Source organism: Pseudophryne corroboree, chromosome 1, assembly GCF_028390025.1.
Source record: "Pseudophryne corroboree isolate aPseCor3 chromosome 1, aPseCor3.hap2, whole genome shotgun sequence".
Taxonomy (NCBI): Eukaryota; Metazoa; Chordata; class Amphibia; order Anura; family Myobatrachidae; genus Pseudophryne; species Pseudophryne corroboree.
In genome coordinates this window covers 294,577,187-294,591,054 of record NC_086444.1, presented here as the reverse complement: position 1 = coordinate 294,591,054, position 13,868 = coordinate 294,577,187, and the positions used below count along the sequence as shown (strand labels likewise).

Genomic DNA, 13,868 nt, shown 5'->3' with positions numbered 1-13,868 from the left:
AAGCGATAATCTGTTCAGAGCACTTACCTAGCACATGCCAAAGCAACCAGAGCTGCAGCAGAGTTTTCCTTCTGCTTGAAAGGTACATGCTGGCCCAAAGTAGACGTGTCTTCCAACCAGGAACAAAGCAGAGACTCAATTCCATTTAAGCAGTCAGCTGGTTCTTTAGTTAGGCTCAAAGGCTGACAGTCCCGAAGGCAATTCAACAGCACCTCAGCTGTTATATTACAAAGTGAGGGGTCTGTTTTACTCTGAGATTGAATGAGAGGAAATACCAGCAAGAGTCCCATTCGAGATGTAAAAGGAGCTTGTTCTGGCTGCTGTAAAAGGCCTTGTCGCTTCAGCAATGCCAGGGTTTCATCATCGGAGCCCTCCCTCTCATGCTGTTCTTCCATTGCCAACTGGCGCTGTGCATTCCATAATCCACGCAAGGCATTGAGACGGTACTCAAGTAAACGTGCATAAGCATTGCTCTGGTTCCCACACACTGCCCGCAAGCGTTCTGCTAACTCTGTAGGATTCTTGGTCTCAAATGTTAAAATCTAAAAAACAGGGAAGAGAAAAAGAAAATGAAGAAAAAACAAAAAAAACTTTCAAAATACATGTGTGTGAGGTGCAGTAAGTTAAACAATAATAGTGTTTTAATTCCATGTGTTCAGATGTTCCTACTATTTCAGCAGGCCCCCATATGCTTGTAAGAGTTTGGAGACATTACTTTCTCTCCTAATTACATACACCAAGTTGTCAATGCCACTCATCAGTCAGCTTCTTCATCGTGCTAATGGGAAGTTCATGGAAAGGGGAGGTTTGACGATCACTGCTTGAAACAGGCAGGCCGCGATAATAGGATTTTAATACCTACCGGTAAATCCTTTTCTCTTAGTCCGTAGAGGATGCTGGGGATTCCGTAAGGACCATGGGGTATAGACGGGATCCACAGGAGACATGGGCACTTTAAGACTTTGAATGGGTGTGAACTGGCTCCTCCCTCTATGCCCCTCCTCCAGACCTCAGTTAGAAAACTGTGCCCAGGGAGATGGACATTTCGAGGAAAGAATTTATTGTTTAAACGCGGTGAGTGTCATACCAGCTCACACCACGAACATACCGCAGAACGTGGCATTCAAAAGAATACTAGCCAACGGCATGAACAATACACAGCCACATGCTGAGAGAATATGTAACACAACCAGTGTGTCAACACAACCAATAATAAGACACCGCATGCCATGTCATGCACAACGTCAGCAACAGCCTGACAGAAAAGAACCACCACAAGAGTGTAACCATAACCAATAACTCCAGACACAGTACGCACTGGGACGGGCGCCCAGCATCCTCTACGGACTAAGAGAAAAGGATTTACCGGTAGGTATTAAAATCCTATTTTCTCATACGTCCTAGAGGATGCTGGGGACTCCGTAAGGACCATAGGGTTTATACCAAAGCTCCAGACCGGGCGGGAGAGTGCGGACGACTCTGCAGCACCGATTGAGCAAACAAAGTCCCCATCAGCCAGGGTATCAAACTTGTAGAGCTGAGCAAAAGTGTTTGAACCCGACCAAGTATCCGCTCGGCAAATTTGAACCGGCGAGACTCCTCGGGCATCCGCCCAAGAAGAGCCCATCTACCTAGTAGAATGGGTCACCACCGACTTCGGTAAAGGCAATCCAGCCGTAATATGAGCACGCCGAATCGTATCACAGATCTAGCGTGTAACAGACTGCAGAGACGCAGGCGCCCCAATCATGCTGGGGGCATACTGGAAAACAGAGCCTCTGTTTCCCCAATCTGAGCCAAATTGGCGACATAAATATTCAAAGCCCTGACTACATCGAGAGACCCTGAATTAGCCAATGCTTACGGAACCACAGGCATCAAATAGGCTGGTTTCTGCAAAACACCGAAACCACTTTTGGCAGAACTATTATCCGAGTTCTCAATTCCTCTCTAACCACCGGAAAGATCAAACAGGGGCTCTTGTGAGACCCAGCCGCTACTTCCGACATCCGCCTTGCGGACGCCAAAGCCAAAAGCATGACCACTCTCCAAGAGAGCAATTTTAAGACAACCTTTCATAAAGGTTCCAAACATTGTGACACAAGAAAACGCAACACCACGTCAAGGTCCCACGGTGCCAATGGGGGCACAAATGGAGGCTGGATGTGCAGTACTCCTTCCACGAAGATCCGAACTTCCGGAAAGGTTGCCAATTCTTTCTTGAAAGAAAATTTATAAGGCCAAAACCGCACTGAAATGGAGCCTAACATTAGGCCTGCACCCACACCTGCTTGCAACGAATGGAGAACGACCCAGCTGAAATCTTCTGTAGTAGCCTTCTTGGATTCACACCAAGACACACATTTTCTCCAAACACGGTGGTAAGGCTTTGCCGTTACTTCTTTTCTAGCCCGAAGAAGTGTGGCAACGACTTCACTTGGAATATCCTATCTGGTTAGGATATGGCGTTCAACCGCCACGCCGTCAAACGCAGCCGCGGTAAGTTTTGATACACGCCCGGATCTTGCTGTAACAGTTCCTCACGTAGAGGAAGAGGCGAGGGATCTTCTATGAGTAAATCCTGAAGAACTGGATACCAAGCCCTCCTTGTTTAGACCGGAACAATGAGGATCGCCTGAACTTTTGTTCTTCTTACATTTATCACCTTCAGACGAGTGATAACGGAGGGGACACATAGACCGACTGAAAACACCCAAGGTGTCCCGAGGACGTCCACTGCTATAGCTTGAGTGTCCCCTGACCTGGAACAATATCCCTGAGATCTCTCGTTGAGGCGAGACGCCAACATGTCCAATTGAGGCACTCCTCAAAGACTTGTCGCTTCAGTGAAAACTTCTCGATGACGACTGTATTTCTCCCGGATGGAGATCGCGTCTGCAGAGGAATCTATTTCTCCGTCGTTCACATCCGGAACGAAGACTGCTAATATAGCGTTTACCAGTCTTTCCACCCAGCGGAAAACTTTTTCGGCATCTGCCATTGCCGCTTTGCTTCTTGTTCCGCCCTAGCAGCTTACTTACACCACTGCTATCAAGTCGTCCAACAGAATTAACACGGGCAGATCACGAAGCATATCTTCACTGAAAATAGCTCTTAATTCAAGAAAGCTTATTGCAGACAAGCTTCCCAGCTTGACCTTTTCCTCTGGAAATACTTCCCTTGCAAGGACTGCTCCCCAGTCTCGGAGATCTGCATGCATGGACACCAGGATCTCATCCTGGATTCCGAACCTTCGTCCCTCTAGGAGGTGAGAACTAAGCTGACACCACAGGAACGAAAACCTGTGCCATTAGGATTATATTCCGGCGCATGCACAGGTGAGACCCGGACCACATTTCCAACTGGCCCCGTGAAAACCACTCTGGCATTTGATCTGCTCACCGAAAAGGCCACTTAGGCCGCACCGATCTTCTTCATCAACGGAACATATTGATGGATTGTCACTGCAAATCTGATCCGACTCCGGATCCTCAGACCTCTTTCCACAGGAACACACAGAACTTCAACCGTTCCGTATCTACTCTGATACCCACCTCCGACGTCTGCGTCGTTGGGAATAACAGCCTTCCCCTGTGTTGAAGAACAGTCAGAGAGAAATCAACGATTTGCACCACTTGTGTCTTGACTCGCCTTAACCAGGAGAGTGTCCCAGTACAGAATAACAATGGCTCTTACTATTGAAAGAATACCATCCTACTGCCATCATTCTGGTGAAATGGCAAAGACAATCCTGGATATCCACCCAGGTAAGCTGAATGCGGAGAACAACGCCTTTAAACCCCTTAGTTTTTTTGTTTTGTTTTTTTTTTTAAAAACAGGGACAGTAGGACAATGCCCTGAACCTGACGCAACTCTGGTATGGCGTCGCGTACTACCTCCCCTTCCAGAGGGGAAACGGCAAGATCTATTTGAAAAGTCAGTGAGGGGAAACATCTGTAAACCATGTTTTTAGTAGATGTTTAGCGTGGAACTCTGGAAACTGTCTGGAAAACCACAAGTCCACCCATTCTGAATAAGATTAGATGCAAGTATATAAAAAGGCTCAATTAGAATCAAACATAAGTTATTCGTATCATACATGTTAAGAATTTACTTTGCCAACTGAATAGATTATTATACATTAGTTAGTGACAGCAATGTGATGTTTTGTTGATCGTATATATTACCTTGATTCATTACCATATTAATAAAGTTAAGGCCAGTACTGACGGGAGAAATGTGTGCTGAGCGATCTTAACATAGACTGCTAATCACACATCTTTCACCCCGCTCAGCATAGCGCAATTCACACAGCGCTGAAGTGAGCGACCCGCTCAATCTAGCACCGGCGATGCGCGCCCTTATCGCTGGGGGGCATACACACGACAGATCCGTGCTTAAAATCTAAGCAATCTAGTCAGATTGCTTAGATTTTAAACACGGATCTCTCAGTGTGTACCCCCCTTTACCTTCTGCCTGTTCATTTGAATTGATAAACATTTCATTGGCCTGATGCAATAAGAGTTAAGCTTCCTAATAGAACTAAAAATAGCTATACTCACTGATATCGGGTACAGTTTACTAAACAAAAGTTAAAGCCCCTCCAAAAAGCGCAATGTGTGCTGAGCATGTGGGGGGGGGGGGGGGGGGGGGTTTAAGGGGGGGGGACCTCATTTCACCCAGCAGGTGAAGTGAGTGACCTGCTAGTAGATTGGCCAATCTAGCACCAGCGACAGCGATGCGCGGAGCTGCGCATCGCTATCGCTGTGAGGGATACACACAGAGTGATCGCGGCTTAAAATCTAAGCAATCTAGTCAGATTGTTTAGATTTTAAGCAGCAATCGCTCCGTGAGTACCCCCATTTAAGCACTAGTATGACAATTGTCTTGTGCTTTTTTGATAATACTAAACCTTGTTCACATTCTATTCGTTATTTGTATGCTAATTAGAACAAAACCGGCAAAAAAAAACAAAGTAATTAGAAACGAAAAATAAGATTTTACTCACTGGTAAATCTATTTCTCGTAGTCCGTAGTGGATGCTGGGGACTCCGTAAGGACCATGGGGAATAGACGGGCTCCGCAGGAGACTGGGCACTCTAAAGAAAGATTTAGTACTACCTGGTGTGCACTGGCTCCTCCCTCTATGCCCCTCCTCCAGACCTCAGTTAAGGAAACTGTGCCCGGAAGAGCTGACATTACAAGGAAAGGATTTTTGGAATCCAGGGTAAGACTCATACCAGCCACACCAATCACACCGTATAACTTGAGATAAACTTACCCAGTTAACAGTATGAACAACAAACAAGCATCACTCAACTGATGCCACATAACATAACCCTTTAGTAAGCAATAACTATATACACGTATTGCAGAAAGTCCGCACTTGGGACGGGCGCCAAGCATCCACTACGGACTACGAGAAATAGATTTACCGGTGAGTAAAATCTTATTTTCTCTAACGTCCTAGTGGATGCTGGGGACTCCGTAAGGACCATGGGGATTATACCAAAGCTCCCAAACGGGCGGGAGAGTGCGGATGACTCTGCAGCACCGAATGGGCAAACTCAAGGTCCTCCTCAGCCAGGGTATCAAACTTGTAGAACTTTGCAAATGTGTTTGAACCCGACCAAGTAGCAGCTCGGCAAAGCTGTAATGCCGAGACCCCTCGGGCAGCCGCCCAAGAAGAGCCCACCTTTCTTGTGGAATGGGCTTTCACTGATTTTGGATGCGGCAATCCAGCCGCAGAATGAGCCTGCTGAATCGTGCCACAGATCAAGCGAGCAATAGTTTGCTTTGAAGCAGGAGCACCCAGCTTGTTGGATGCATACAGGACAAACAGCGAGTCAGTCTTCCTGACTCCAGCCGTTCTGGTCACATAAATCTTCAAAGCCCGGACTACGTCAAGCAACTTGGAATCCACCAAGCCACCAGTAGCCGCAGGCACCACAATAGGTTGGTTCAAATGAAAGGATGACACCACCTTTGGCAGAAATTGTGGACGAGTCCGCAATTTTGCCCTATCCATATGGAAAACCAGATAGGGGCTTTTACATGACAAAGCCGCCAATTCTCACACACGCCCAGCCGAAGCTAAGGCCAACAGCATGACCACTTTCCACGTGAGATACTTTAGCTCCACGGTCTTAAGTGGCTCACACCAGTAAGATTTCAGGAAACTCAACACCACGTTAAGATCCCAAGGTGCCACTGGTGGCACAAAAGGGGGCTGAATATGCAGCACTCCCTTAACAAACGTCTGAACCTCAGGCAGTGAAGCCAGTTCTTTTTGGAAGAAAATGGATAGGGCCGAAATCTGGACCTTTATGGACCCTAATTTCAGGCCCATAGTCACTCCTGACTGTAGGAAGTGCAGGAATCAACCCAGCTGGAATTCCTCTGTAGGGGCCTTCCTGGCCTCACACCAAGCAACATATTTTCGCCATATACGGTGATAATGCTTTGCTGTCACATCCTTCCTAGCCTTTATCAGCGTAGGAATAACTTCATCCGGAATGCCTTTTTCCGCTAGGCTCCGGCGTTCAACCGCCATGCCGTTAAACGCAGCCGCGGTAAGTCTTGGAACAGACAGGGCTCTTGTTGTAACAAGTCCTGTCTGAGAGGCAGAGGCCACGGGTCCTCTGTGAGCATTTCTTGCAATTCCGGGTACCAAGTCTTTCTTGGCCAATCCGGAACAATGAGTATTGTTCTCACTCCTCTTTTTCTTACAATTCTCAGCACCTTTGGTATGAGAGGAAGAGGAGGAAACACATAGACCGACTGGAACACCCACGGTGTTACTAGTGCGTCCACAGCTATCGCCTGAGGGTCCCTTGACCTAGCGCTATATCTTTTTAGCTTTTTGTTGAGACGGGACGCCATCATGTCCACCTGTGGCAGTTCCCATCGATTTGCAATCTGCGTGAAGACTTCTTGATGAAGTCCCCACTCTCCCGGGTGGAGGTCGTGCCTGCTGAGGAAGTCTGCTTCCCAGTTGTCCACTCCCGGAATGAACACTGCTGACAGTGCTAGTACGCGATTCTCCGCCCAACGAAGAATCCTGGTGGCTTCTGCCATTGCCACCCTGCTTCTTGTGCCGCCCTGGCGGTTCACATGGGCCACTGCCGTGATGTTGTCTGACTGAATCAGCACTGGTTGGTTTCGAAGCAGAGGCTCCGCTTGACTCAGGGCGTTGTATATGGCCCTTAGTTCCAGGATATTGATGTGCAGACAAGTCTCCTGACTTGACCACAGCCCCTGGAAGTTTCTTCCTTGAGTGACTGCCCCCCCATCCTCGGAGGCTTGCATCCGTGGTCACCAGGACCCAGTCCGGTATGCCGAACCTGCGGCCCTCGAGGAGGTGAGCACCTTGCAGCCACCACAGAAGAGACACCCTGGCCCTGGGGGACAGGGTGATCAGCCGATGCATCTGAAGATGCGATCCGGACCACTTGTCCAACAGATCCCACTGAAAGATCCTCGCATGGAACCTGCCGAAGGGAATGGCTTCGTATGACGCCACCATCTTTCCCAGGACTCGCGTGCAGTGATGCACCGATACCTGTTTTGGTTTTAGGAGGCCTCTGACCAGAGTCACGATCTCCTGAGCCTTCTCCTCCGGGAGAAACACCTTTTTCTGGTTTGTGTCCAGAATCATGCCCAGGAAGGGCAGACGCGTCGTAGGAATCAGCTGCGACTTTGGAATATTCAGAATCCAGCCGTGCTGTTGCAACACTTCCTGAGAGAGTGCTACGCTGATCAGCAACCGCTCCCTGGACCTCGCCTTTATGAGGAGATCGTCCAAGTATGGGATAATCGTAACCCCTTGCTTCCGAAGGAGCACCATCATTTCCGCCATCACCTTGGTAAATATTCTCGGTGCCGTGGACAGGCCAAACGGCAACGTCTGGAATTGGTAATGACAGTCCTGTACCACAAACCTGAGGTACTCCTGATGAGGTGGATAAATGGGGACATGCAGGTACGCATCCTTGATGTCCAGAGACACCATAAAATCCCCCTCTTCCAGGCTTGCAATGACCGCTCTGAGCGATTCCATTTTGAACTTGAATCTTTTCAGATAAATGTTCAGGGATTTTAAATTCAATATGGGTCTGACCGAACCGTCCGGTTTCGGTACCACAAACATTGTGGAATAGTATCCTCTTCCTTGTTGAAGGAGGGGAACCTTTACCACCACCTGCTGAAGATATAACTTGTGAATTGCCGCTAACACTACTTCCCTTTCTATGGGGGAAGCTGGCAGGGCCGATTTGAGGTAACGGTGAGGGGGCATCACTTCGAATTCCAACTTGTATCCCTGAGACACAATCTGTATAGCCCAGGGATCCACCTGTGAGCGAATCCACTGGTGGCTGAAATTTCGGAGATGCGCCCCCACCGCTCCTGGCTCCTGTGGATGCGGTGGATTTAGTGGAAGCCGGGGAGGACTTCTGTTCCTGGGAACTAGCTGAATGATGCAGCTTCTTTCCTCTACCCCTGCCTCTGGCCAGAAAGGACACACCTCTGACCTCCTTGCTTCTCTGTGATCGAAAGGACTGCATTTGGTAATACGGTGCTTTCTTAGGCTGTGAGGGAATATATGGCAAAAAGTTTGACTTCCCAGCCGTAGCTGTGGAAACTAGGTCCGAGAGACCGTCCCCAAACAATTCCTCACCCTTGTAAGGTAACACCTCCATGTGCTTTTTGGAGTCGGCATCACCTGTCCATTGCCGAGTCCACAGGACCCTTCTGGCAGAAATTGACATTGCATTTATTCTAGAGCCCAGTAGGCAAATGTCCCTCTGGGCATCCCTCATATATAGGACAGCGTCTTTTATATGCCCCAGGGTCAGTAAAAATGGTATCCTTGTCTAAGGTATCCATTTCCTCAGACAGATTATCTGTCCATGCTGCTACAGCACTACACATCCAGGCCGACGCAATAGCCGGCCACAGTATAGTACCTGAGTGTGCATAAACAGACTTCAGGATACTTTCCTGCTTCCTATCTGCAGGATCCTTTAGGGCGGCCGTATCCTGTGACGGCAGGGCCACCTTTTTAGATAAGCGTGTCAGAGCTTTATCTACCCTAGGGGAGGATTCCCAGCGCATCCTGTCCGTTGGCGGGAAAGGGTACGCCATAAGTAACCTTTTGGAAATCAGCACTTTCTTATCGGGGGAATCCCATGCTTTTTCACATAATTCATTTAACTCATGCGAAGGGGGAAAAGTCACCTCTTGCTTTTTCTCCCCATACATATACACCCTTTTGTCAGGGACAGGGTTTTCCTCCGATATGTGCAATACATCCTTCATTGCTATAATCATGTATCGGATGGCTTTAGTCATTTTAGGCTGCAACTTTGCCTCATCGTCATCGACACTGGAGTCAGAATCCGTGTCGACATCTGTGTCAACCAACTGGTATAGTGGGCGCTTTTGAGACCCTGAGGGCCTCTGAGCTGCAGGATCAGACACGGGTTGAGACCCTGACTGATTATCCAACCTTTTATGCAAAGAGCTTACGTTATCATTTAACACCTTCCACATATCCATCCAATCAGGTGTCGGCGCCGACACCACAGTCACTTGCACTTGTTCTGCCTCCACGTAACCGTCCTCGTCAAACATGTCGACACAAACGTACCGACACACCGCACACACACAGGGAATGCTCTAATTGAGGACAGGACCCCACAAGGCCTTTTGGGGAGACAGAGAGAGAGTATGCCAGCACACACCCCAGCGCTATATAACCCAGGGATTACACAGTAACTTAGTGTTTACCCAGTAGCTGCTGTTTATGATAATTTGCGCCTAAATTTATGTGCCCCCCCCTCTCTTTTTACCCTTTTTCTACCTTGATACTGCAGGGGAGAGCCTGGGGAGCTTCCTCTCAGCTGAGCTGTTTAGAGAAAATGGCGCTGGTTAGTGCTGAGGAAGAAGGCCCCGCCCCCTCAGCGGCGGGCTTCTGTCCCGGGTGTAATAAAATGGCGTGGGCTCGTACATATATACAGTGCCCAGCTGTATATATGTGTCTTTTTGCCAAGAGGTATCCTAATTGCTGCTCAGGGCGCCCCCCCCTGCGCCCTGCACCCTACAGTGACCGGAGTGTGTGGGCGCAATGGCGCACAGCTGCAGTGCTGTGCGCTACCTCATGTGAAGACAGGAGTCTTCTGCCGCCGATTTCGATGTCTTCTTGCTTTTGCCGGCTTCTGACTTCTGGCTCTGCGAGGGGGACGGCGGCGCGGCTCCGGGAACGGACGACAAGGTCAGGTCCTGTGTTCGATCCCTCTGGAGCTAATGGTGTCCAGTAGCCTAAGAAGCGCAACCTAGCCGCAGTTAGTAGGTTTGCTTCTCTCCCCTCAGTCCCACGTAGCAGAGAGTCTGTTGCCAGCAGAAGCTCTCTGAAAATAAAAAAACCTAACTAAAATACTTTCTTATTAGCAAGCTCAGGAGAGCTCACTAAAAGCACCCAGCTCTGGCCGGGCACAGATTCTAACTGAGGTCTGGAGGAGGGGCATAGAGAGAGGAGCCAATGCACACCAGGTAGTACTAAATCTTTCTTTAGAGTGCCCAGTCTCCTGCGGAGCCCGTCTATTCCCCATGGTCCTTACGGAGTCCCCAGCATCCACTAGGACGTTAGAGAAATAGGATTTTAATACCTACCGGTAAATGTTTTTCTCTTAGTCCGTAGAGGATGCTGGGGTCACCATTAAAACCATGGGGTATAGACGGGATCCGCAGGAGACATGGGCACACTATAAGACTTTGAATGGGTGTGAACTGGCTCCTCCCTCTATGCCCCTCCTCCAGATTCCAGTTATAGCAACTGTGCCCAGAGAGACGGACATTTTGAGGAAAGGAATTATTGTTAACTAAGGTGAGATTCATACCAGCTCACACCTCAAGCATGCCTCACAACGTGGCATTCAACAGAACACAAGCCGACGGCATGAACAATTTCAGCAACAGGCTGACAATAACCGTAACACAACATATGTGTAACCATAACTATTGACTGTAGATACAGTACGCACTGGGACAGGCGCCCAGCATCCTCTACGGACTAAGAGAAAAGGATTTACCGGTAGGTATTAAAATCCCATTTTCTCATATGTCCTAGAGGATGCTGGGGTCACCATTAGAACCATGGGGTTATACCAAAGCTCTAGAATGGGCGGGAGAGTGCGGATGACTCTGCAGCAACGATTGACCGAACTTAAGGTCTTCATCGGCCAAGGTGTCAAACTTGTAGAACTTTACAAAAGTGTTTGACCCCGACCAAGTAGCTGCTCGGCAAAGTTGCAATGCCGAGACCCCCCGGGCAGCCGCCCAGGACAAGCCCACCTTCCTAGTCGAATGGGCCTTCACCGATTCCAGTAACGGCAGTCCAGCCATGGAATGGGCCTGCTGAATCGTGTTACAGATCCAGCACGCAATGGTCTGCTTGGAAGCAGGACACCCAACCTTGTTGGGAGCATACAGCACAAACAGAGCCTCTGTTTTCCTAATCTGAGCCGTTCTGGCGACATAAATCTTCAAAGCTCTGACGACATCCAGAGATTTTGATTCAACTAAGGCGTCAGTAGCCACAGGTACCACGATAGGTTGGTTTATGTGGAAAGAGGAAACCACCTTCGGTAAAAATTGCTGACGTGTCCTCAACTCAGCTCTATCTTCATGGAAGATCAAATAAGGGCTCTTGTGAGACAAGGCCGCTAACTCAGACACCCGCCTTGCAGATGCCAAGGCCAACAGGATGACCACTTTCCAAGTGAGGAATTTCAACTCCACCTTCCGCAAAGGTTCAAACCAATGTGATTGAAGGAACTGCAACACCACATTAAGGTCCCAAGGTGCCACAGGAGGCACAAATGGAGGTTGGATGTGCAACACTCAATTCACGAAAGTATGAACTTCTGGAAGGGAGGCCAATTGTTTCTGAAAGAAAACCAATAAGGCTGAAATCTGTACCTTAATTGAGCCCAATTTTAGGCCCGCATCCACAGCTGCTTGTAGAAAATGGAGAAAACACCCCAGGTGGAACTCTTCAGTAGGAGCCCCTTTGGCTTCACACCAAGAGATATATTTTCTCCAAATACGGTGGTAATGTTTAGCCGTTACCCCTTTTCTGGCCTGAATAAGTGTGGGAATGACTTCACTGGGAATACCCTTACGGGTTAGGATTCTGCGTTCAACCATCATGCCATCAAACGCAGCCGCGGTAAATCCTGATACACGCACGGCCCCTGTCGTAACAGGTCCTCGCACAGCGGAAGAGGCCAGGGATCTCCTATGAGTAATTCCTGAAGATCTGGATACTAAGCCCTCCTTGCCCAGTCTGGAACAATGACGATCGCCCTGATCTTTGTTCTTCTTATGACCTTTAGAACTTTCGGAATTAGAGGAAGTGGAGGGAATACATACACCGACTGAAACACCCACAGTGTCACCAGTGGATCCACTGCTATTGCTTGAGGGTCCCTTGACCTGGAACAATATCTCTGAAGCTACTTGTTGTGACGAGATGCCATCATGTCTATTTGAGGAACTCCCCAACGACTTGTTATCTCTGCGAAGACTTCTTAGTGGAGGCCTTACTCTCCTGAATGGAGATCGTGACTGCTGAGGAAGTCTGCTTCCCAGTTGTCCACTCCTGGAATGAATATCGCTGACAGAGCGCTTGTATGTTTTTCCGCCCAGCGAAAAATCCTCGTGGCTTCTGCCACTGCCGCTCTGCTTTTCGTTCCGCCCTGACGGTTTATGTACACTACTGCTGTTACATTGTCTGATTGGATCCGCTTGTAGGAGGCCGTTGTAAATGGCCCTTACCTCCAGAACATTTATGTGGAGACAAGTTTCCTGACTTGACCATCTTCCTTGGAAGCTTTTTCTCAGTGTGACTGCCCCACAACCTCGGAGGCTTGCATCCGTGGTCACCAGGATCCAATCCTGTATCCCAAACCTGCGAGGTGAGAGCTGTGCAGCCACCACAGGAGCGATATCCTGGCCTTGGACGACAGGATTATTCTCTGGTGCATGTGTAGATGGGACCCGGACCCCTTGTCCAACAGGAACCACTGAAACACTCTAGCATGGAATCTGCGCAACCATCTTCCCCAGCAACCGAATGCATTGATGGATTGACACTCTTGCTGGTTTCAGAATTTGTTTGACCAGACTCTGAAGTTCCAGTGCCTTTTCCACAGGAAGAAAGACTCTCTGTAGTTCTGTGTCCAATATCATTCCCAAAAATGACAACCACGTCGTCGGAATCAACTGTGATTTTGGCAAATTTAGGAGCCAACCATGTTGCTGGAGAACAGTCATGGAGAGTGCAACGTTTTGGACCAACTGGTCCCTGGATCTCGCTTTTATCAGGAGATCATCCAAGTATGGGATAATCGTGACTCCTTGTCTGCGAAGGAGAACCATCATCTCCGCCATCACTTTGGTGAAAATCCTCAGAGCCGTGGAAAGACCAAACGGCAATGTTTGAAATTGGTAATGACAATCCTGAATTGCAAATCTCAGGTAAGCCTGGTGTGGAGTATAAATGGGAACATGTATGTAGGCATCTTTTATGTCCACTGACACCATATAATCCCCTTCCTCCAGACTGCAGATCACTGCTCGGAGAGACTCTATCTCGAATTCGAATCTCTTTAGGTAGAAATTCAGGGATTTCAGGTTTAGGATCGGTCTGACCGAGCCGTCCGGCTTCGGGACCACAAACAGGCTCGAATAAAACCCTTCTCCCCGTTGTGCCTGGGGAACCCTGATGATAACCTGATTTAAAACACAATTTTTGTATTGCGCTGCAAACTACCTCCCTGTCGGTAAGAGAAACTGGTAAGGCCAAT

General features: G+C 48.6%; 1 protein-coding gene across 4 annotated transcripts in view; it reads right to left on the bottom strand.

Moving 5' to 3' along the window:
- HECTD4 (HECT domain E3 ubiquitin protein ligase 4) overlaps positions 1-13,868 on the bottom strand; it is a 547,332-nt gene that overhangs the window by 438,748 nt on the left and 94,716 nt on the right. For all 4 annotated transcript variants that reach the window (XM_063964358.1, XM_063964361.1, XM_063964359.1 and 1 more), the window contains exon 2: positions 28-542. In XM_063964358.1, coding sequence (XP_063820428.1) covers positions 28-542 — 515 coding nt within the window. The remainder of the gene's footprint in view (positions 1-27; positions 543-13,868) is intronic.